Source organism: Salvelinus namaycush, chromosome 1 (assembly GCF_016432855.1).
Source record: "Salvelinus namaycush isolate Seneca chromosome 1, SaNama_1.0, whole genome shotgun sequence".
Lineage (NCBI taxonomy): Eukaryota > Metazoa > Chordata > Actinopteri > Salmoniformes > Salmonidae > Salvelinus > Salvelinus namaycush.
In genome coordinates this window covers 49,402,383-49,426,204 of record NC_052307.1, presented here as the reverse complement: position 1 = coordinate 49,426,204, position 23,822 = coordinate 49,402,383, and the positions used below count along the sequence as shown (strand labels likewise).

Sequence of the window (23,822 nt, the reverse complement as noted above, 5' to 3'; positions counted from 1 at the left end):
GACTCTACAACGTGTCGTGAGCGTTCCACAGGGATGCTGGCCCATGTTGACTCCAACGCTTCCCACCGTTGTGTAAAGTTGGATGGATGTCCTTTTGTTTGGAGGACCATTCCTTATACATACAGGAAACTGTTGAGCGTGAAAAACCCAGCAGCGTTGCAGTTCTTGACACATGCCGGTGTGCCTGCCTTTTGTCTTGCCCATTCTCCCTCTGACTGGCACACACACACACAGTCCATGTCTCAATGCTTAAAAATCCTTCTTTAACATGTCTCCTCCCCTTCATCTACGCTGATTGAGTTGGATTTAACAAGTAACATCAATAAGGGATCATAGGTTTCACCTGGATTCACCTGGTCAGTCTAAGTCATGGAAAGAGCAATGTGTTCCTAATGTTTTGTATACTCAGTGTATTGGCTGTGACCATCGGGCCATGTTCGCTATCATGCATTTGTGTGTCTATGCTCGTGCTTTGCTTCGGCTGTGTTAATGGCTGGTGTTTTCCTCTGTAGTGCTGCCCACCTGCTCTCCACTGGACTTCCATTGTGACAATGGGAAGTGTATCCGCCGCTCCTGGGTGTGTGACGGGGACAACGACTGTGAGGATGACTCCGACGAACAGGACTGTCGTAAGTCACACACACACACACACACACACACACACACACACACACACACACACACACACACACACACCCACACACAAACAGAAACACGCACACACAAGTTCTGTAGGCCATCATTGTAAATAAGAATTTGTTCTTAACTGACTGGCCTAGTTAAATGAAGGTTAAATAAAACAATTCTACATGCATCCAATCCGGACCTCAGAAATCTTCCTGCTACCATGTGAGTGCAGGGAGATATCTGGGGTGAGATATGTGTAAGACACACACCTGATGCACGTGCACCCGCTTACATATTTGTAGAATATTTTTACTCCAGAAAGGATATGTGTCAACATGCTGACATATCTAAGCCTTTATACTTGGGCATGAACAAATCCACATATTTTCAGAAATGTCTCTTATCTGTAATCATTACCTGATCAATTTATTTATTTGTACCTTTGTTTAACTAGGCAGGTCAGTTAACTTCTCTAGGGTAGGGGGCAGCATTCGGAATTTTGAATGAAATGCATGCCCAAATTAAACTGCCTGCATCTCGGGCCCAGAATATATGATATGCATATAACTGGTAGATTTGGATAGAAAACACTCTAACGTTTCCAAAACTGTTAAAATAGTGTCTGTGAGTATAACAGAACTGATTTGGCAGGCAAAAACCTGCGAAAAATCCATTCAGGAAGTAGTTTTTTTGGGGGTTTTGTAGTTTTCTATTCAATGCCAATACAGTATCCATTGACTTAGAACTCAAAATGCAGTTTCTATGCCTTCCACTAGATGCCAACAGTCTTCAGAAAATGTTTCAGGCTTGTATTCTGAAAAATGAAGAAGTAAGAGCAGTCTGAATGAGTGGACCCTGCCGTGTCACAGAGCTTTTTCCTGCGCAAGACCGAGAGAGTGCGTTTCTTGTTTACATTTTATATTGACGACGTTATTGTCCGGTTGAAATATTATTGATTATTTAGGCTAAAAACAACCTGAGGTTTGAATATAAACATCGTTTGACATGTTTCTAAGGACTTTACGGATACAATTTGGATTTTTTGTCTTCCTGTTTTTACTGCGTTTTAGCCTGTGGATTACTGAAGAAAACGCGCGAACAAAACTGAGGTTTTTGGGTATAAAGATACTTTATCGAACAAAAATAACATTTATTGAGTAAATGAATGTCTGCTGATTGCAACCATATGTAGATCATCAAAGGTAAGGGATTAATTTTATCTCTATTTCTAAATTGTGTAACTGTTCTAGCTGGCTGGCTACTGTTTGTAATGATTTGTTTAGTGGGCTATGTTCTCATAATCGTAATGTATGCTTTCTCCGTAAAGCATTTAAAAAATCTGACACTGTGGTTGGATTCATAAGCAGTTCATCTTTAAACCTATGTAAAATATGTTTTGTTTTCTGAATTTCTATAATGAGTATTTCTGTATATGAATTTGGCGCCCACCAGTTTCACTGGCTGTTGAAGAGGTGGGACGCTACCGTCTCACGTGCCCAAGAGAGGTTAAGAACAAATTCTTATTTTCAATGACGGCCTAGGAACAGTGGGTTAACTGCCTTGTTCAGGGGCAGAACGACAGATTTGTACCTTTTCTGCTCGGGGATTCGATATTGCAACCTTTCGGTTACTAGTCCAACACTAACCACTAGGCTCACTGCCACCCCGGCAGGTATCCGTATAATGAAACATTTATAAAAAATCAATAGATATCCTTACATGATATGTAATATTCATCCTTGGTATGTCTGATAAAAGGGACCGCCCTGTTTGTTATAGACGATGTATACGATGGGTCAAGATTTCGTCGTCAGCGGCGGCCCCTCGCAGTCCAGAGCCAACGTGGTGGTAGTGTTGGTCTGTGATCCACTTCAAACTGTCAATGCATAAATCATGAATCAATATTGTGTCGATATTGAAAGAATATATTGTCATTTCACTAACCATACCACAAGGTAGCTACTCTACCTGCTTCCTTCATGACGAGAACAAGCTAGCTAGCCAAGTTGCTTGCTAGCCAAGTTACTTAGTTAGCTAGCTAGCTTATATTAACCTGTAATACAAAATACGGCTAAACTTTTAAAAACGTTACCTGTCACCACATAGCTTGATAGGGGGTAAAAAAAAATCCCTAAAGGAATAGCAATGTCATTATTTGTTGGCTAGCTAGGCTACCAGTTAGCCTTTACTGTTGACTAACCCCATTCCATACAAATTTGGGTAATTGTGGCATTCAAACAAGGCTGCAATGAAAACGAATGGGACTGTAGCGACTGGTTTGGCATCAAAATCCAGGGTGTGAACTATGTTTCTATTCAAGCGTTGATTGACATGATAATGGCCCGATAGTATTGGAGAAAAGTTGAAAAAACGGACCCCTCTGACGCTGTACAGTAAATATTGACGTGTCATGACGTAACGTACAGTGCGCATAATGCAACTCATTCTGTGTCGTACAGCCTCTCTCCACCAGGTGTAGCGCTTCTCTCAGATTAAAAACAAGAAAGGGACAGGGACAGAGTAGGGGGGATACTTAGTCAATTGTACAACTGAATGCATACATTTTTTGCATCATCACTGCCAGCCATCATGACTCTCAAAAGCTGCTACAGCAGCTGTTTACTTCTGAAGATAACTTTAGCACCTCCCTTTAAACCTGATTCAAATTCGACACAAACCTTCAAGTAGGCATGTTAAAACTTCTTATGGCTGCGATCCCGTTACCGGGATCAACATCCGGGGAAATTTCAGAGTGACAAACTAAAAATACAACGTCGTAACATTAAACATTCTTAAAAATGCAAGTGTCTTACATCCTTAAGACATGCCACTGGCTTTGAGTAAAGCCAGACTTAACACTACACATCAGCAACTACAGCAACTGAAATGATTGCAACACTTAACAAAGAGCTGTAGTTCGTTTCGGAATGTGTAGCAAGGAATAAGTTAGTCCTAAGTATTTCCAAAACTAAAAGCATTGTATTTGGGAGAAATCATTCACTAAACCTCAACTATGTCTCATAATGAATAATGTGGAAATTGAGCAAGTTGAGGTGACTAAACTGCTTGGAATAACCCTGGATTGTAGTAAACTGTAATTGTAGTCAAAACATATTGGTACAACAGAAGCTAAAATGGGGAGAAGTCTCACCATAATAATGCGCTGCTCTGCCTTAACACTATCAACAAGGCAAGTCAGAGGATGGTAGACGCAGGATGGCGCCGGAGAAGATTGCAGGCGTTTTACGTGCCCCCAGCCGATTTGTTTTTTTTGTTTGCTTATTTGCGTTGTTTGTAACTTATTCTTTTACTTATTTTGTACATAATGTTTGCCGCTACCGTCTGTTATAACATCTAGACATCAGGACTGCGATTACTCACCACGGACTAGCAGAATCCTCTTTTTCCGTTCACGACTCTGACGAGCCCGACGTGACTTCCTCGGGAACAGGCCCCGATCCCCGTGATCTGCGTGAAGAGGAGGCGGAGGAAGAGGGGCCGAAGGTCCGGCTGCCTTCTGAGAATTCACAGGTGATCGAGTAAACCCCCACTTCCCTCCATTCTGCTAGCAAACGTGCAATCTTTGGACAATAAAATCGCAGAGTTACGCGGAAGATTAAACTACCAACGGGACATTAAAAACTGTAACATCTTATGCTTCACGGTGTCATGGCTGAACGACGACAACGTCAACATACAGCTGGCTGGTTATACGATGTACCGGCAGGATAGAACAGCGGTGTCTGGTAAGACACGAGGTGGCGGTCTATGTGTTTTTGTAAACAACAGCTGGTGCACGATATCTAAGGAAATCTTAAGCTATTGCTCGCCTGAGGTAGAGTTTCTCATGATAAGCTGTAGACCACACTACCTACCGAGAGAGTTTTCATCTGTATTCTTTGTAGCTGTTTACATACCACCACAGTCAGAGGCTGGCACTAAGACAGCGTTGAATGAGCTGTATTCCGCCATAAGCAAACAAGAAAATGCTCACCCAGAGGCAGCGCTCCTAGTAGCCTAGGACTTTAATGCAGGGAAACTTAAATCAGTTACTTATCAGTCTTTTTTTTACTTCTATTTTTTATAGGTATTTTTTTTAAACTGCATTGTTGTTAAGGGCTTGTAAGTAAGCAATTCACTGTCAGGTTGTATTCGGCGCATGTGACAATTAGATTTTATTTTAAATGGTCTGTATGCTCTAGAATATCATAAACATGTCATGTAAAGATATCCCCTGATATGGATCCTTTTCGTCCAGTACGGGGGGTGTGTGTGTGTGTGTGTGTGTGTGTGTGTGTGTGTGTGTGTGTGTGTGTGTGTGTGTGTGTGTGTGTATGTATATATATATGTACACACACACTCCCATTAGGGAGGTCACTGCTCCCATGGCAACCACACCTTACTCTGAGGATGACCTTTTACCTTACCGTTCACACGCTTCCTCCTGTTGCCTGGGGGAACACTTTGTGTGTGTGTGTGTATGCATTTGTGTATGCATGTGTGTGCACGTACCGGGGAAAGAAACTGGAAAAGGCTTCAGCTGGCTGGCAGCAGTAGAAAGGCATCGAGAGAGTGGGAGGGTGTGAGTGAGGAGTGTGTGTATTTATACACTCATATTTATATCGCCATGTACTTACACACGTCAGGAATTGGTGCATATTTATACTTACATGTACTTATATGCTTCATCCCAAATGGCACCCAATTCCCTATATAGTGCACTACTTTTGAGCAGAGCCCTATGGAATAGGGTGTCATTTGGGAAGCAGACATACACAGGGCACTGATGTTTCCCTATCCACTCCAGCTGTCAGTGTCAGAGTTGTTTCTGGGTTGAGATGTAGTTAGTGGTCAGACTAAATGAAGACTTTGTCCAACTGCTTTGATCCAGAGTGACTCACTGGGTTGAAAGTGTCCAATATAATCCATGTAGAGGCTGAGTATTTCCATTGGCCTGATCATACTGCTATATACCCTGTTACCAGTGTAGTGAGTGTAAATGTATGCCGGGAAATTATTTTCAACTATACTATGGCTCTTGAGGGAGCCTTCAAAATAATGTTCTGGATTAATTTAAATATTTTTAAATGCTTAAAGGGATTTATAAGTTTGCGCATGCACACACACATTCACAACTGTCTATTACAATAATGTGTCACAATAAGTACCCTGTGGTTGAGATATATTTCAATCCACACACCTCCGCACCCATTAAGTCATTATCAGAGATCACCACATAGATCGGAATGAGAAATTTGGTACGATTCATTTCCAACTCCATGGATTGAATTTCCTGAATTTCTGGAGATGGAATTGACCCAAGCTAACCCTGCCAACTTGTACCTCAGTTCATCCTTTTTTTCTAAATTACTTGTTAGATGGAGGTAAGCTCTCTCTCTCAGATTTTCTCGTTCCCAAATTTTTTCCCCAGATAACTCTGTATAGAGGTGGGCTTTCTTTCTCTCTGATTCTCTTTCTCTGATTTTCTCTCTCACGTTCTCTCACTCGCTCCGATTCTCTCATTCCCTGCTTCCCTCTCTCCTGTCTGACCCATATTTCAGGAGCCAGACGTAGAATCCCATCCTGATGGGGGGTCCGTCTGCCGTGAGCCAGCCATTAATTTTTCATCTTCGTGCCCCAGCCCCGTCAATTTCCCCCTCCGTCGCTCCTCGGCCTACTTATTATTTCAGGCCTTTTTTCTCTCTGTCTTTCTGTCCCCCTCCCTAGTTTCTTCCCCCCCACGGTTGTTGTTTTATTCCATTATTTAAAGAGAGAAGGTGAAGAGAAAGGAGAAAGATGGGGGAGAATCCGTCATGCTCCACTTGAGCTTAGCGACTTGTCAAAGTTTCAGACAACAAAACTGGAAAAAGAGACGTGTGTGTGTGAAAGTGAGTAGCCGAGTGAGTGTGCCGGTATGGGTGTGTGTGTTCCTACGTTCATATCATGTTCTTGTTTGTTTGTCAAACATTCAGCAGAACACCCATAACTACATATCCACAGTTTTATCACACACAAATCAAATCAAATGTATTTATATAGCCCTTCTTACATCAGCTGATATCTCAGAGCTGTACAGAAACCCAGCCTAAAACCCCAAACAGCAAGCAATGCAGGTGTAGAAGCACGGTGGCTAGGAAAAACTCCCTAGAAAGGCCAAAACCTAGGAAGAAACCTAGAGAGGAACCAGGCTATGAGGGGTGGCCAGTCCTCTTCTGGCTGTGCCGGGTGGAGATTATAACAGAACATGGCCAAGATGTTCAAATATTCATAAATGACCAGCATGGTCAAATAATAATAATCACAGTAGTTGTCGAGGATGCAGCAAGTTAGCACCTCAGGAGTAAATGTCAGTTGGCTTTTCATAGCCGATCATTAAGAGTATCTCTAGAGACAGCAGGAGCGGTAGAGAGTTGAAAACAGCAGGTCTGGGACAGGTAGCACGTCCGGTGAACAGGTCAGGGTTCCATAGCCGCAGGCAGAACAGTTGAAACTGGAGCAGCAGCACGGCCAGGTGGACTGGGGACAGCAAGGAGTCATCATGCCAGGTAGTCCTGAGGCATGGTCCTAGGGCTCAGGTCCTCCGAGAGAGAGAAAGAAAGAGAGAAAGAGAGAATTAGAGAGAACATGCTTAAATTCACACAGGACACCGGATAAGACAGGAGAAGTACTCCAGATATAACAAACTGACCCTAGCCCCCCGACACATAAAATACTGCAGCATAAATACTGGAGGCTGAGACAGGAGGGGTCAGGAGACACTGTGGCCCCATCCGATGATACCCCCGGACAGGGCCAAACAGGTAGGATATAACCCCACCCACTTTGCCAAAGCACAGCCCCCACACCACTAGAGGGAAAGCTTCAACCACCAACTTACCATCCTGAGACAAGGCCGAGTATAGCCCACAAAGATATCCGCCACGGCACAACCAAAGGGGGCCGCCAACCCAGACCTAGGTTAAAATACTATTCAGAGCTTCTGCTCTTTTTTATAACCTGTAGGTAGGTAGGACTGGAGTCTGATGGGATAGTTCACATCTTCTGCTCTTTTCTATGTCAACTCATGGGATGAGAGGAGGATGCAAGGCAGGCAGGGGCAAGGAGGGAAGGCAAATCCTGAAAGTGCATAGGTAATACTCAAGGAAACATAAAACGTGTTATAAAATTAATATATTTCGTTTTATTTATTTTTTCACACACACACACAAACACACCTCAAAGCATAATGACCCTGGTAATGAATCACAGTGACCGTTCATCTCTAACCTCTGCCTGCTCTCTGACTGATGATCTGCCTAAGGACACGTGACTTCTGAACTTTCTGGTTTAGGAATTAGAGGGAGGGAAGGAGGGAGACAGATGAGAGATTCAATTAAATTCTACTAAGTGTGCCAAGTGAGTTTTTGGAATGAGATTCAGCCATAGAGTTATAGTTTAAAGACTAATCTAGGGGCTAGCTTTGTCTTCTGCTCTTGCTCCGGGTCCTTCTCCTACTCTGTTGCATCTGAATAGGAGAGGGGCGAGAGTAATCTTAAATAAAAAAATACTAATATATCTCGTCTTTTCTGTTCTGAGGACTCTGTTGGGTCAAAGCACAGGAAACCTGTGTGTGAGAAAACAAGAGAAAGAGATGAGAGGTAGTAGATTCGGGTCACGTTCCGTCTCAATAGTCACTGAGGTAGGAAGTACAGTCTCAATGAAAAATACTCATTTTATCCTCAAACATATCTGTGGCTGTCCCTTTTTTCCTGTCTCTACTCCTCTGAACTACCGTCACATTTGTAAGTGGGTTTCTTCTACTGTACCTCAAATTCCTCTGCTACACACACACACACACACACACACACACACACACACACACACACACACACACACACACACACACACACACACACACACACACACACACACACACACAGAAACAACAGGCTTAAAATAATATATCACTCCCGGGCTGGGGCTATTCAGGCAGAAATCATGGTACTTCCTTCTGATACTAACCTGTTTACCTGGCCCTCCTTTAGCCAGGACTATTGTTTTAGGCCTAAGAGAGCTAGTAAGTGGAACTAATGATAACGTCAGAGAAATTATTGTAAGGAGGTTTTGGGGGGGTTGTTGTGCTGGATGTGACAATGTATTTTAGATCAGAGATTAACCATCAGTGTGAAGATGGCGGTGGAAGAAATGGCAGCCGTTTGACGGGCGCCTAACCAATTGTGCTATTATGTGGGTTTTTTCACATTATTTGTAACTTATTTTGTACATAATGTTTCTGCTACCGTATCTTACGTCCAAAAAAAAGCTTCTGGGTATCAGGACAGCGATCACTCACCTCGGATTAGACAAAGATTTTTTCTGCAACACGCAGGACGCACAGGATGTACTTCAGACACCCGACAAGGCCAACATCCCCGTCATTGGCAGGAGAAAGAGACACAGGTTTAGAGGAGACAGGGTGAGGTGCCTTGTAAGGATCCGCCAACGGCGAATGTGAAATCTGCCTTTACCATCAATATTACTTGCCAAAGATAGACGAGGTACGATCACGAATATCCAATCAACGGGACATCAAAAACTGTCATATCTTATGTTTCACCAAATCATGGCTGAATGACGACATGGATAACATTCAGCTGGCGGGATATGCGCTGCACCGGCTAGATAGAACAGCACACTCCGCTGTATAAGGAAATAAGCAAACAGGCGGCACTCCAAGTGGGGCGGCACTCCGAGTGGCTGGGGACTTTAATGCAGGGAAACTGAAATCAGTTTTAACTAATTTCTATCAGCATATTAAATGTGCAACCAGAGGGAAAAAAAAAACTCTAGACCACCTTTACACCACACACAGAGACGCATACAAAGCTCTCCCTCGCCCCCCATTTGGCAAATCTGACCATAATTCCATCCTCCTGATTCCTGCTTACAAGCAAAAACTAAAGTAGAAGGCACCAGTGACTCGGTCAATAAAGAAGTGGTCAGATGATGCAGATGCTAAGCTACAGGACTGTTTTGCTAGCGTAGACTGGAATATGTTCCGGGATTCCTCCGTTGGCATTGAGGAGTACACCACATTAGTAACTGGCTTCATCAATAAGTGCATCGATGACGTCGTCCCCACAGTGACTGTACGTACATACCCCAACCAGAAACCATGGATTATAGGCAACATCCACACTGAGCTAAAGTGTAGAGCTGCCGCCTTCAAGGAGCGGGACTCTAACCCGAAAGCTTATAAGAAATCCTGCTACGCCCTCAGGCGAACCATCAAACAGGCAAAGTGCCAATACAGGACTAAGATTGAATTGTACTACACCGGCTCCGACGCTCGTCGGATGTGGCAGGGCCTGCAAACTATTACAGACTACAAAGGGAAGCACAGCCACGAGCTGCCCAGTGACACAAGCCTACCAGATGAGCTAAATCACTTCTATGCTCGCTTCAAGGCAAGCAACACCAAGGCATGCATGAGAGCATCAGCTGTTCTGAACGACTGTGTGATCACTCTCTCCATTGCTGACGTGAGTAAGACCTTTAAACAGGTCAACGTTCACAAGGCCGCTGGGCCAGACGGATTAGCAGGACGGTTGCTCCGGGCATGTGCTGCCTAACTGGCAAGTGTCTTCACTGACATTTTCAACATGTCCCTGATTGAGTCTGTAATACCAACATGTTTCAAGCAGACCACCATAGTCCCTGTGCCCAAGAACACGAAGGCAACCTGCCTAAATGACTACAGACCTGTAGCATTCACATCCATAGGCATGAAGTGCTTTGAAAGGCTGGTCATGGCTCACATTAACACCATTGTCCCAGAAACCCTAGACCCACTCTAATTTGCATACCGCTCAACAGATCCACAGACGATGCAATCTCTATTGGACTCCACACTGCCCTTTCCCACCTGGACCAAAGGAACACCTACGTGAGAATGCTATTCGTTGACTACAGCTCAGCGTTCAACACCATAGTTCCCTCAAAGCTCATCACTAAGCTAAGGACCCTGGGCCTAAACACCTCCCTCAGCAACTGGATCCTGGACTTCCTGAAGGGCCACCCCCAAGTGGTAAGGGTAGGCAACAACAGATCTGCCACGCTGATCCTCAACACGGGAGCCCCTCAGGGATGCGTGATCAGTCCCCTCTTGTCCTCCTGTTCACCCACGACTGCATGGCCAGGCACAACTCCAACACCATCATTAAGTTTGCTGGTGACACAACAGTGGTAGGCCTGATTACTGACAACGACAAGACAACCTATAGGGAGGAGGTCAAAGACCTGGCCGAGTGGTGCCAGAATATCAACCTATCCCTCAACGTAATCAAGACAAAGGAGATTATTGTGGAGTACAGGAACAGGAGGATCGAGCACGCCCCCATTCTCATCGATGGAGCAGGTTGAGAACTTCAAGTTCCTTGGTGTCCATATTACCAACAAACTAGAACGGTCCAAACACACCAAGACAGTCGTGAAGAGGGCACGACAAAGCCTATTTGTCGAATGGGTGGGTCCTCAGATCCTCAAAAGGTTCTACAGCAGCAACATCGAGAGCATCCTGACTGGTTGCGTCACTGCCTGGTACAGCAACTGCTCAAACTCCGACCGCAAGGCCCAGTACATCACTGGGGCTAAGCTGCCTGCCATCCAGGACCTCTGTACCAGGCGGTGTCAGAGGAAGGCTCTAAAAATTGTCAAAGACTCCAGCCACCCCAGTCATAGACCGGAGCGCAAAGTCTCGGACTAAAAGGCTTCTCAACAGCTTTTATCCCCAAGCCATAAGACTATCCATTGTTGGTTAAGGGCTTGTAAGTAAGCATTTCACTGTAAGGTGAATACCTGGTGTATTCGGCGCACGTGACAAATAAACTTTGATTTGATGGGAGGTTGTCCACTGGAGGTTAAAAGACGGCTACTTTTTTCTGTATGGATATAAGAGAAATGTTACTAAGCTGTTTTGTGCGTGCATGCGTGCGCCAAAATATTAGATTCTTACATCATACAAGTGGTGTATAGGATGTTGTTTGTGTCATTTGTCCTTTGATTGACATCCCGTCTCTCTCGCTTTGTCTATAGCTCCTAGAGAGTGTGAAGAGGATGAGTTCCATTGTCAGAACGGCTACTGCATCCGCAGCCTGTGGCACTGTGATGGGGACAATGACTGTGGGGATAACAGTGACGAGCTGTGTGGTGAGCTACACACGCACAAACACACACATGCACACCATACATTCACTCCTACAGTATACACATACATTCAGAAATGTATTGTCTTTGTCACAACTCAATCCGTTGACTTTAATAACTCAATATCTCTCTTTCCCTCTCTCTTACTTTCTCTCTCTTTCTCCCCTCTATCACTCTCTCACACTCACTCTCTCACACAGACATGCGTAAGTGTTCCGATAAGGAGTTTCGCTGTACAGATGGGAGCTGCATTGCTGAACACTGGTACTGTGATGGAGACACTGACTGCAAGGACGGATCAGACGAGGAAAACTGCCGTGAGTTGCCCTGTGTGTGTGTGTGCTTATATTTGTCCTGTTTCACACATGTACAAGAGATGGAGACCCGGACACTGTCTAAAAATGAATAAATCCAAAACTGAGGAATTAATCCAAAACTAAAGCTTAAACACAAAATAAAGATGTTTATTAAAACATCCTGATGCCCAAAAAATCATCAGTGCATAAATGAAAGGTGAAAACAAAACACAAATGTTTCGGCCTCGGGCCATCATCAGTGTAAATTGTCCAAAACGGGCCAAAACGTTTTTGTTTTCACTTTTCATTTATGCACTCTGAATTTTTTGGCAACCATGCTGTTTTAGTAATTGCATTCAAGCCTCAGTTTTGGATGTATTTCTTTTTTCTACAGTGTGTGGGTCTCCGTCTCTTCCAGTATTCTTCTTTTGACTCCTACACACCTGGAACAGACACTATTCAGTATTAAGGACCATCAGACTCGTATTATTTATACGCATGTTGTGAAATGGAAATGTTTCGTTTTTTTGCATATCCCAACACCCCCTGAGACACATACTGTACGTGTGTGTCCTCACGCTCTCTCTTCTCTCTCTCTCTGTTCTCTCTCTCTGGCGAGGGGGATTTCAATAGTATAGATAAAGGATTGGTAGCAGGATTTCAAAGGGCCTCACACAGGTGTACAGTCGTGGCCAAAAGTTTTGAGAAAGACACAAATATTAATTTCCACAAAGTTTGCTGCTTCAGTGTCTTTAGATATTTTTGTCAGACGTTACTATGGAATACTGAAGTATAATTACAAGCATTTCATCAGTGTCAAAGGCTTTTATTGACAATTACATGAAGTTGATGCAAAGAGTCAATATTTGCAGTGTTGACCCTTCTTTTTCAAGACCTCTGCAATCCGCCCTGGCATGCTGTCAATTAACTTCTGTGCCACATCCTGACTGATGGCAGCCCATTCCTGCATAATCAATGCTTGGAGTTTGTCAGAATCTGTGGGTTTTTGTTTGTCTACCCGCCTCTTGAGGATTGACCACAAGTTCTCAATGGGATTAAGGTCTGGGGAGTTTCCTGGCCATCCATCTCAAAATATTGATGTTTTGTTCCCCGAGCCACTTAGTTATCAGTTTTGCCTTATGGCAAGTTGCTCCATCATGCTGGAAAAGGCATTGTTCGTCACTAAACTGTTCCTGGATGGTTGGGAGAAGTTTCTCTCGGAGGATGTGTTGGTACCATTCTTTATTCATGGCTGTGTTCTTAGGCAAAATTGTGAGTGAGCCTACTCCCTTGGCTGAGAAGCAACCCCACACATGAATGGTCTCAGGATGCTTTACTGTTGGCATGACACAGGACTGATGTTAGCGCTCACCTTGTCTTCTCCGGACAAGCTGTTTTCTGGATGCCCCAAACAATCGGAAAGGAGATTCATCAGAGAAAATGACTTTACCCCAGTCCTCAGCAGTCCAATCCCTGTACCTTTTACAGAATATCAGTCTGTCCCTGATGTTTTTCCTGGAGAGAAGTCGCTTCTTTGCTGCCCTTCTTGACACGCAGCTGAATCAACTTTAGGAGACGGTCCTGGCGCTTGCTGGACTTTCTTGGGCGCCCTGAAGCCTTCTTCACAACAATTGAACCGCTCTCCTTGAAGTTCTTGATGATCCGATAAATGGTTGATTTAGGTGCAATCTTACTGGCAGCAATATCCTTGCTTGTGAAGCCCTTTTTGTGCAAAGCAATGATGATGATGGCACGTGTTTTCTTGGAGGTAACCATGGTTTACAGAAGAACAATGATTCCAAGCACCACCCTCCTTTTGAAGCTTTCAGTCTGTTATTCGAACTCAATCAGCATGACAGAGTGATCTCCAGCCTTGTCCTCGTCAACACTCACACCTGTGTTAACGAGAGATTCACTGACATGATGTTAGCTGGTCCTTTTGTGGCAGGGCTGAAATGCAGTGGAAATGTTTTTTAGGGTTTCAGTTCATTTGCATGGCAAAGAGGGACTTTGCAATTCATCTGATCACTCTTCATAACATTCTGGAGTATGCAAATTGCCATCATACAAACTGAGGCAGCAGACTTTGTGAAAAGTAATATTTGTGTCATTTTCAAAACTTTTGGCCACGACTGTACACTCTGAGCATTATCGTTGTGGTCATCTTTGTGGTCAAGGGTGTGTGTGTCGACATTCCCAACTTCTCCAAATTATCCTCATCCCTGACCTTTTTTGACTGCCCTAGTGTAAAACAAACTGAATGTCAGAACCACACACTGTCTTTATAGTTTATGACAGAAAAGTTTAGGGGTGAAAGAGAATGTGTGTTAAATATGTACCCCTCTCCCTCTCTTTTTCTCCCTTTCTCTCTCCCTCTGTAGCATCTGATGTAATGACGGCCACTTGTAGTGTTGAAGAGTTCCAATGTGCGTATGGACGCTGTATTCTGGACATTTACCACTGTGACGGAGATGACGACTGTGGAGACTGGTCTGATGAGTCCGACTGCTGTAAGTACACACACACACATCGGATTCAGGTGGCTAATCATTGACATCTGCAGGCTCCAGATAGGGCTGGGCGGTATACTGTATTTTACAATGTACCGGTGTTGATTCATGGACCGGTTTAGGTTTTTACTTTACCTTCTATAACGGTATTTAAATGTTTGGTTTGTTTAATGGGATACGCCGTGTTTAACGTACATTTTCATAGTTTACTTCGCTACTTGAATCATCTCTCTCCGCTCACTCTCTCTCCATATCTCTCCGCTCTCTCTCTCTCCAGACCTAGCCCCGCCCCCTGTCACTCAAGGAGCACATTTGTTGTTCTTCAACCACGAGACACTTACGTTCAGTCTGCATGGTCAATGCAGCATATGCAACAATGTTGATAACAACAATGCTGTTTTCACTTTGCTTCTTCATATAAATCCAGTAGCGTTCTATAATTACACTATTAGTTTTTGTTGCTTACATCTGCAGACAGCAAGTTTGTCTTTTCTTAGAAAGTTGGGTCTTCTTAGCCGCTAATCACTAGGTAGCTAGCTAATAAATCTACTGAGTCAGAGCAAACATAATTAGTTATACAGCCTAATAATACCAGTGATGGTGTAGACCTAAATCAGCATGTTGTTTGTGCAACAGTACCATCTAAATCAAAGAGGAATGCAAGAAGTATTAATATGTTAGCTACATGAAGCTAAGAGAAAACAGACAATGTAGCCAAAGATTATAGGGTCCCCTAGGAAACAATTATCAACACTTTGATTCTTAAAAAAAACACTTTTTGTTCCTACCCTATCACATTAACTCCTCCCTAGCATTTCTATTCATTTTCATGTCAAACAACACTATTTAAAGTGCCCACTATCATATTCTAATGATAGAATTGGAATAATCATTCTATTTCCATGATTCCAACATTTCACCCAAGTGTTTTGCTCTAAATCATAAGTCAAATCGCTATTGCAACATTTGGTTCAAAATAAGGTTTTGATTCTTTGCCCATATCGTGCAGGCCTACATGGCAGAGTGGAAATTAACTCAAATGAGTGCAGGAAATGCAGAAATGTATGGGTTGAAGTTGAATTGAACAGTATAAACAATCAGAATGGAGAAAGACCCATTGAAATCACTTAGAATGTATGTGTTGCCACCCTGAGTTCATGCACTACTTATAAAGGAAATTTAGAAATGTTATAATTTAAAAACATAAAATACTGTCAAATGCCATCATACCAGCAAAAAAATAATTAAATACCATGATATGATATTTTGGCCATATCGCCCAGCACTAGCGCCAGCGCCATAAATGCTACATCAGAGGCTCTGTCACAGCCGGCCATGACCGGGAGACCCATGGGGCGGCATACAATTGGCCTAGCGTCGTCCGGGTTAGGGGAAGGTTTGGCCGGCATGGATGTTCTTGTCCCATCGCGCACTAGAGACTCCTGTGGCAAGCCGGGCGCAATGCACGCTGACACGGTCGCCAGGTGTACGGTGTTTCCTCCGACACATTGGTGTGGCTGGCTTCCGGGTTAAGCGTGCATTGTGTCCAGAAGCAGTGCGGCTTGGCTGGGTTGTGTTTCAGAGGATGCACGGCTCTCGACCTTCGCCTCTCCCGAGTCTGTACAGGAGTTGTGGCGATGAGACAAGACTGTAACTACCAATTGGATACCACGAAATTGGGGAGAAAAGGGGTAAAAGTAAAAAATAATAAAGTTCAGCTGAGGTTGAACAGAATTGAGACAAGTTGGTGATGACAGATCCAGCTGTTACCATTGTAGCAATGATTGAGCTTGAGCACTGAGCAGTGACATGTTAAATGGCTACACTGCAGAAGTCTGTCTCCCTCACTCATTATGGCTCTCTGAACGTTCCCTGACACAGATTCCTGGAATGCTCTGTCCCACTCTCCTTGCTGTCGTGCTAGAGTCTGCTGCTCCGCGGTGTGTCTATGTTACTTGTGTGTGTGTGTGCATGTCTGCGTGCATTGGAAAACATTTCCCATATTTTTCTTTCGAATACACGCAAGCTTGCTAGTGTTTCGATTAGCACAGGCTATCACGTTTCTCTTCATCACTCCAGAGAATATACGCTGTTAGACTACTGCTAAGACCTCCCTGCTTTCACGTCCTTTCTTTCTGTTAATTTTTCTCTATCTGTCTTTCATATCTCTCTTTGTACTATCTGTCTGTCCCACAGTCTCTTTCTTTCTCTCGCACTCACTCACTCTCATTTTCTCTGTCATGGTAGCCCACACAAATGCCTGTATATGGGGCTCTGTTAGCATGCATCAGACTAGGGAGTAGGATGAGAGGAGAGAGAGCAGTGATTCTCAAACTCCTCTCTTCTTTGATGTTGTCTTCAATGGTGATAAACTTTTATTTAAGGCTTTCATCATGACTGACTGATAAGTAAGGGCATGTTTAGTTGCATGTCTTCGCCCCCCCCTCCCACCTCTTCTTCTCCTCTATCATCCCTTTCTCCTCCCTCCTTCCTCCAGTAGGAACACAAGCATTTTGCTACACCCGCAATAACATCTGCTAAATATGTGTATGCGACCAATACAATTTGATTTGATTTGATAATTGCCCCCTTGCCTGGAGATATTTAGAAATTTTGGGAAAGTGGAAAACGCATCAAAGAAAAAGAAACAAGGTCAGAGATAAATAAGGAAAAGAAGATATTACACTACAGCTGGGAGAGGAGACATACCAGAGAGGAATAAGACTAGCCATCCTCACACTGCATTTCTTGGCATTGACTGTATGCTGGACGCTTTGATAGAAAAACACTGGCACACTCTCAGATGGGCATGGTTTGTGTATTCAGAATGGAGAGAGATCTGGGCACACAAGCAGATCAAACGATTCTCTGTGTGTTTAGTGGTGTGTGTGTGTGTGTGTGTGTGTGTGTGTGTGTGTGTGTGTGTGTGTGTGTATTCAGTGTGTATTCAGTGTGTGTGTGTGTGTGTATTCAGTGTGTGTCTGTATTCTGAGAGTTGGGCACACACAAGCAGATGAAACAGTTCTCTGTGTATGTGGGTGTCAATGTGGGCGACAGGGTACCAGCTGATAAGTGGGTTTGAACATGAGAACACTGTCCATTTAATGTTTCTTTCCATTTCTCTCTCTCTTTCATATATATATATACACATATACAGTTGAAGTCGGAAGTTTACATACACCTTAGCCAAAGACATTTAAACTGTTTTTCACATTTCCTGACATTTAATCGAAGTAAAAAATCCCTGTCTTAGGTCAGTTAGGATCACCACTTTATTTTAAGAATGTGAAATGTCAGAAAAATAGTAGAGGGAATGATTTATTTCAGCTTTTATTTATTTCATCACATTCCCAGTGGGTCAGAAGTTTACATACACTCAATTAGAATTTGGTAGCATTGCCTTTAAATTGTTTGACTTGGGTCAAGTGTTTCGGGTAGCCTTCCACAAGCTCCCCACAATAAGTTCGGTGAATTTTGGCCCATTCCTCCTGACAGAGCTGGTGTAACTGAGTCAGGTTTGTAGGCCTCCTCGCACATGCTTTTTCAGTTCTGCCCACAAATGTTCTATAGGATTGAGGTCAGGGCTTTGTGATGGCCACTCCAACACCTTGACTTTGTTGTCCTTAAGCCATTCTGCCACAACTTTGGAAGTATGCTTGGGGTCATTGTCCATTTGGAAGACCCATTTGCGACCCAGCTTTAACTTCCTGACTGATGTCTTGAGATGTTGCTTCAATATATCCACATAATTTTCCTCCCTCATAATGCAATCTATTTTGCGAAGTGCACCAGTCCCTCCTGCAGCAAAGCACCCCCACAACATGATGCTTCCCGTGCTTCACGGTTGGGATGGTGTTCTTCGACTTGCAAGCATTCCCCTTTTTCCTCCAAACATAACGATGGTCATTATGGCCAAACAGTTCTATTTTTGTTTCATCAGACCAGAGGACATTTCTCCAAAAAGTACGATCTTTGTCCCCATGTGCAGTTGCAAACCGTAGTTTATAGCGGTTTTGGAGCAGTGGCTTCTTCCTTGCTGAGCGGCCTTTCAGGTTATGTCGGTATAGGACTTGTTTTACTGTGGATATAGATACTTTTGTGCATGTTCACAAGGTCCTTTGCTGTTGTTCTGGGATTGATTTGCACTTTTCGCACCAAAGTACGTTCATCTCTAGGAGACAGAACGCGTCTCCTTCCTGAGCGGTATGACGGCTGCGTGGTCCCATTTATACTTGCGTACTATATTTTGTACAGATGAGCGTGGTACCTTCAGGCATTTGGAAATTGCTCCCAAGGATGAACCAGACTTGTGGAGGTCTACCATTTCATTTCTGAGGTATTGGCTGATTTCTTTTGCTTTTCCCATGATGTCAAGCAAAGAGGCAATGAGTTTGAAGGTAGGCCTTGAAATACATCCACAGGTACTCCTCCAATTGACTCAAATGATGTCAATTAGCCTGTCAGAAGCTTCTAAAGCCATGACATTATTTTCTGGATATTTCCAAGCTGTTTAAAGGCACAGTCAATTTAGTGTATTGTGAGACAGTGAATTATTAGTGAAATAATCTGTCTGTACACAATTGTTGGGAAAAGTACTTGTGTCATGCACAAAGTAGATGTCCTAACCGACTTGCCAAAACTGTGATGACTCCAACCTAAGTGTATGTAAACTTCCGACTTCAACTGTATTTATATATATATGTGTATGTATGTGTGTGTATATATATATATATATATATATGTGCGTGTGTGTGTGTGCGTGTGTGTGTGTGTGTATTTTTGTATTTCTCTCTCACCACCTGGTGTTTTGATCATCCCCTCATCACACACACTGCTTTATTCTTCTCTTCTTTCTTTTCTCCCTCTCTTCTGTGCTGTTGGCCCTGTTCCCTTCTCTTGTCTAACTGATAACACTGCACACGGACACATGCAGACACGGTGTTCTACAGCACTTGTTCTCTCACGCTTTCTCTCTTTTTTTACTCTCCCTCGCTTTATTCATTCCTCGCCTCTCTGTCCTTATCTTCTACCCTCAGCCCCTCAGCCTCATTAATAAAAGTGTGTGTGTGCTCATGTGGGTTCGTCTGGTCTTGGATAGATATGTTTGATTCTTTAGAAACATGCAAGTCCTGCCCCAAATGTTTATTTCTGTTTTGTCCATGTAAAAGCATTGTTGTATTACCAGGGTCCTTCAGATAAATTGTTTTACACTGTCAGGGATGATTAAAGTTCCAAAATAATTTTCATTTCATCTCACGGTAGTGGTTGTGTGTGTCCTGCAGCCTCCCACCAGCCTTGTCGTTCTGTGGAGTTCATGTGCAGCAGTGGGATGTGCATCAACGCTGGCTGGAGGTGTGACGGGGAGTTTGACTGTGATGACCAATCAGATGAGAAGAACTGCAGTAAGTATCTGCTTATGTGTGTGTGTATATGTTTGTGTACAAAATGTATGTAGATTGTGTACGTGTGTGCGTCTAACCGACCTGTCCTCTCCCTCCAGCCACCTCCATGTGTACTGCGGATCAGTTCCGCTGTGCATCGGGACGCTGTGTCAGGTTGTCATGGAGATGTGACGGCGAGGATGACTGCTCTGACGGCAGCGATGAAGATGACTGTGAGAAGACTGGTACGTGTGTGGGTGTGTGCAGATCGGCATCAATCTAATCTAGACAGTACAAATGAAATAAAAGGGTGAAAAGAAAGAAAGAGCTCCATGGTCTTAGTTCTTATCGGCGGGCTATGAGCTAAATCTTACACCTCAGACAGGCACCCTATAGTTTAGTATCCATGACAACAGTTGCAGGACAGCTCTCCATGCTGAAAAGCATCATTGGAGAGGAAACTGTCAGAGGAAAGCATATTGGCACGTTTTACATGCTCGTAACCAACTGTGCTATTTTGTTCGTTTTTTTGCGTTGTTTGTAACTTATTTTGTACAAAATGTTGCTGCTACTGTCTCTTATGACTGAAAACAACTTCTGGACATCAGAACAGCGATTACTCACCTCGAACTGGAATAAGCTTTTTCCTTTAAAACTTCTTATGGCTACAATCCCGGTAACGGGATCGATATGACAACAGCCAGTGAAAGTGCATGGCGCCAAATTCAAAAAACAGAAATCTCATAATTAAAATTCCTCAGACATACATGTGTCTTATACCATTTTAAAGGTAATCTTGTTGTTAACCCCACCAAAGTGTCTGATTTCAAATATGCTTTTCAGCGAAAGCACTACAAACGATTATGTTAGGTCACACCAAACCACAATAAGCACAGCCATTTTTCCAGCCAAAGATAGGAGTCACAAAAAGCACAAATAGAGATAAAATTAATCACTAACCTTTGATGATCTTCATCAGATGACACTCATAGGACTTCATGTTACACAATACATGTATGTTTTGTTTGATAAACTTGATTTTGCATAGCCACATTGTTTCAACAGAAATACTCATCATAAATGTAGATGATAATACAAGTTATACACATGGAATTATAGATATACCTCTCCTTAATGCAACCGCTGTGTCAGATTTCAAAAAAACTTTACCTAAAAAGCAAACCATGCAATAATCTGAGACAGCGCTCAGAACAATAGTCAAATTAGCCGCCATGTTGGAGTCAACAGAAACCAGAAATTACATGATAAATATTCCCTTACCTTTGATGATCTTCATCAGAATGTACTCCCAGGAATCCCAGGTCCACAATAAATGCTTGATTTGTTCGATAATGTCCGTTATTTATGTCCAATTAGCTACTTTGGTTAGCGCATTTGGTAAACAATTCCAAAGTCACGAAGCGCGTTCACTAAAACCTGACGAAATGTCCAAAAGTTCCGTAACAGTCAGTAGAAACATGTCAAACGATGTATTGAATCAATCTTTAGAATGTTGTTAACATAAATCTTGAATAACGTTCCAACCGGAGAATTACATTGACTTCAGATGAGCGATGGAACGGAGCTCCCTCTCAGAACTCGCATGGTCAAAGAATGGTCACTTCATGGCAGTGGTGACTAATTCTCCTCTCATTCGGCCCCCCTTCACAGTAGAGTCATCAGACAGTTCTACAGACTGTTGACATCTAGTGGAAGCCGTAGGAAGTGAATACTCATTCATAATTCGCTGTGATTTCAATAAGATCTTGGTTGAAACTCGACCAGCCTCAGAATTTCCACTTCCTGTTTGGATTTTCTCTCAGGTTGTTGCCTGCCATATGAGTTCTGTTACACAGACATAATTCAAACAGTTTTAGAAACTTCAGAGTGTTTTCTATCCAATACTAATAATAATATGCATATATTAGCAACTATGATTGAGGAGCAGGCTGTTTACTCTGGGCACCTCTGTGCACCTTTCATCCAAGCTACTCAATACTGCCCCTTCAGCCACAAGAGGTTAACGAATCCGACGAGAAGGATATAATGCTTACCCGGGAACAGGCCCGGTCATTTGCGTGAAGAAAAGACAGAGGAAAAGGCAGGTCGGGCTGCCTTCTAAGGATCCGTAGGCGAGCGAGAGAACTCACACTGCCATCCGTTCTACTGGCTAACGTGCAATCATTGGAAAATAAAATTGATGACCTACGATTTAAGATTATCCTACCAATGGGACATTAAAAACTGTAATATCATATGTTTCACCGAGTCGTGGCTAAACGACTACACAGATATTATAGAGCTGGCGGGATTTTCCATGCACCGGCAGAACAGAGAAGAAGCTACGTCTGGTAAGACGAGAGGTGGGGGTATGTGTCTATTTGTCAATAATAGCTGGGTTGCGATGTCTAATATTAAAGAAGCCTCGAGGTATTGCTCGCCTGAGCTAAGCTCAAACCACACTATCTACCAAGAGAATTCTCATCTATATTATTCGTAGCCGCCTATTTACCACCACAGACCGATGCTGGCACTAAGACCGTGCTCAAACAACTCTATAAGGCCATAAGCGAACAAGAAAATGCTCATCCAGAATCGGTGCTCCTAGTGGCCGGGGACTTTAATGCAGGCAAACTTCAATCAGTTTTACCAAATTTTTACCAGCATGTCACGTGCAACCAGAGTGAAAAAAAACTTTACTCCACACACAGAGATGCATACAAAGCTCTCCCCCGCCCTCTATTTGGCAAATCTGACCATAATTATATCTTCCTGATTGCTGCTTACAAGCAAAAACTAAAGCAGGAAGTTCAATGGCATTGAAGAGTATACCACCTCAGTCACCGGCTTCATCAATAAGTGCATCATCGTCCCCACAGTGATTGTACGTACATATCCCAACCAGAAGCCATAGATTACAGGCAACATCCGCATCGAGCTAAAGGCTAGAGCTGTTGCTTTCAAGGAGCGGGACACTAATCCGGACACTTATAAGAAATCCCGTTATGCCCTCAGACGAACCATCAAACAAGCAAAGCGTCAATACAGAATAATGAATCCTACTACACCGGCTCTGACGCTCGTCGTATGTGGCAGGACTTGAAAACTATTATGGACTACAAAGGGAAACCCAGACGCGATCTGCCCAGTGACGCGAGCCTACCAGACAAGCTAAATGCCTTTTATGCTCGCTTCGAGGCAAGCAACACGGAAGCATGCACGAGAGCACCACCTGTTCTGGATGACTGTGTGATAATGCTCTCGGTAGCCGATGTGAGCAAGACCTTTAAACAGGTCAACATTCACAAAGCCGCTGGGCCAGACGAATTACCAGGATGTTAACTCAAAGCTTGCGTGGACCAACTGGCAATTGTCTTCACTGACATTTTCAACCTCTCCCTGAACAGGGAGATACCTACGTGTTTCATGCAGACCACCATAGTCCCTGTGCCTAAGGAAGCGAAGGTAACCTGCCTAAATGATTACCGCCCCATAGCACTCATGTCGGTAGTCATGAAGTGCTTTGAAAGGCTGGTCATGGCTCACATCAACAGCATCCTCCTGGATACCCTAGACCCACTCCAATTTGCATACCGCAGCAACAGATCCACAGATGACACAATCTCAATCGCACTCCATACTGCCCTTTCCCACCTGGACAAAAGGAACACCTATGTGAGAATGCTGTTCATTGACTACAGCTCAGGGCTCAATACCATAGTGTCCACGAAGCTCATCACTAAGCTAAGGACCATTGGACTAAAGACCTACCTCTGCAACTGGATCCTGGACTTCCTGATGGGCCGCCCCCAGGTGGTAAGGGT

The 23,822-nt window shown here is 43.5% G+C and overlaps 1 protein-coding gene across 1 annotated transcript in view; it reads left to right on the top strand.

Annotated features, from left to right (window-relative positions):
* Window positions 1-23,822, top strand: part of LOC120045143 (low-density lipoprotein receptor-related protein 4-like) — a 231,412-nt gene that overhangs the window by 139,258 nt on the left and 68,332 nt on the right. The window contains exons 3-8 of the mRNA XM_038990063.1: window positions 513-629; window positions 11,701-11,814; window positions 12,012-12,128; window positions 14,489-14,617; window positions 19,900-20,019; window positions 20,118-20,243. Of these exons, the coding sequence (XP_038845991.1) occupies window positions 513-629; window positions 11,701-11,814; window positions 12,012-12,128; window positions 14,489-14,617; window positions 19,900-20,019; window positions 20,118-20,243 (723 nt within the window). The remainder of the gene's footprint in view (window positions 1-512; window positions 630-11,700; window positions 11,815-12,011; window positions 12,129-14,488; window positions 14,618-19,899; window positions 20,020-20,117; window positions 20,244-23,822) is intronic.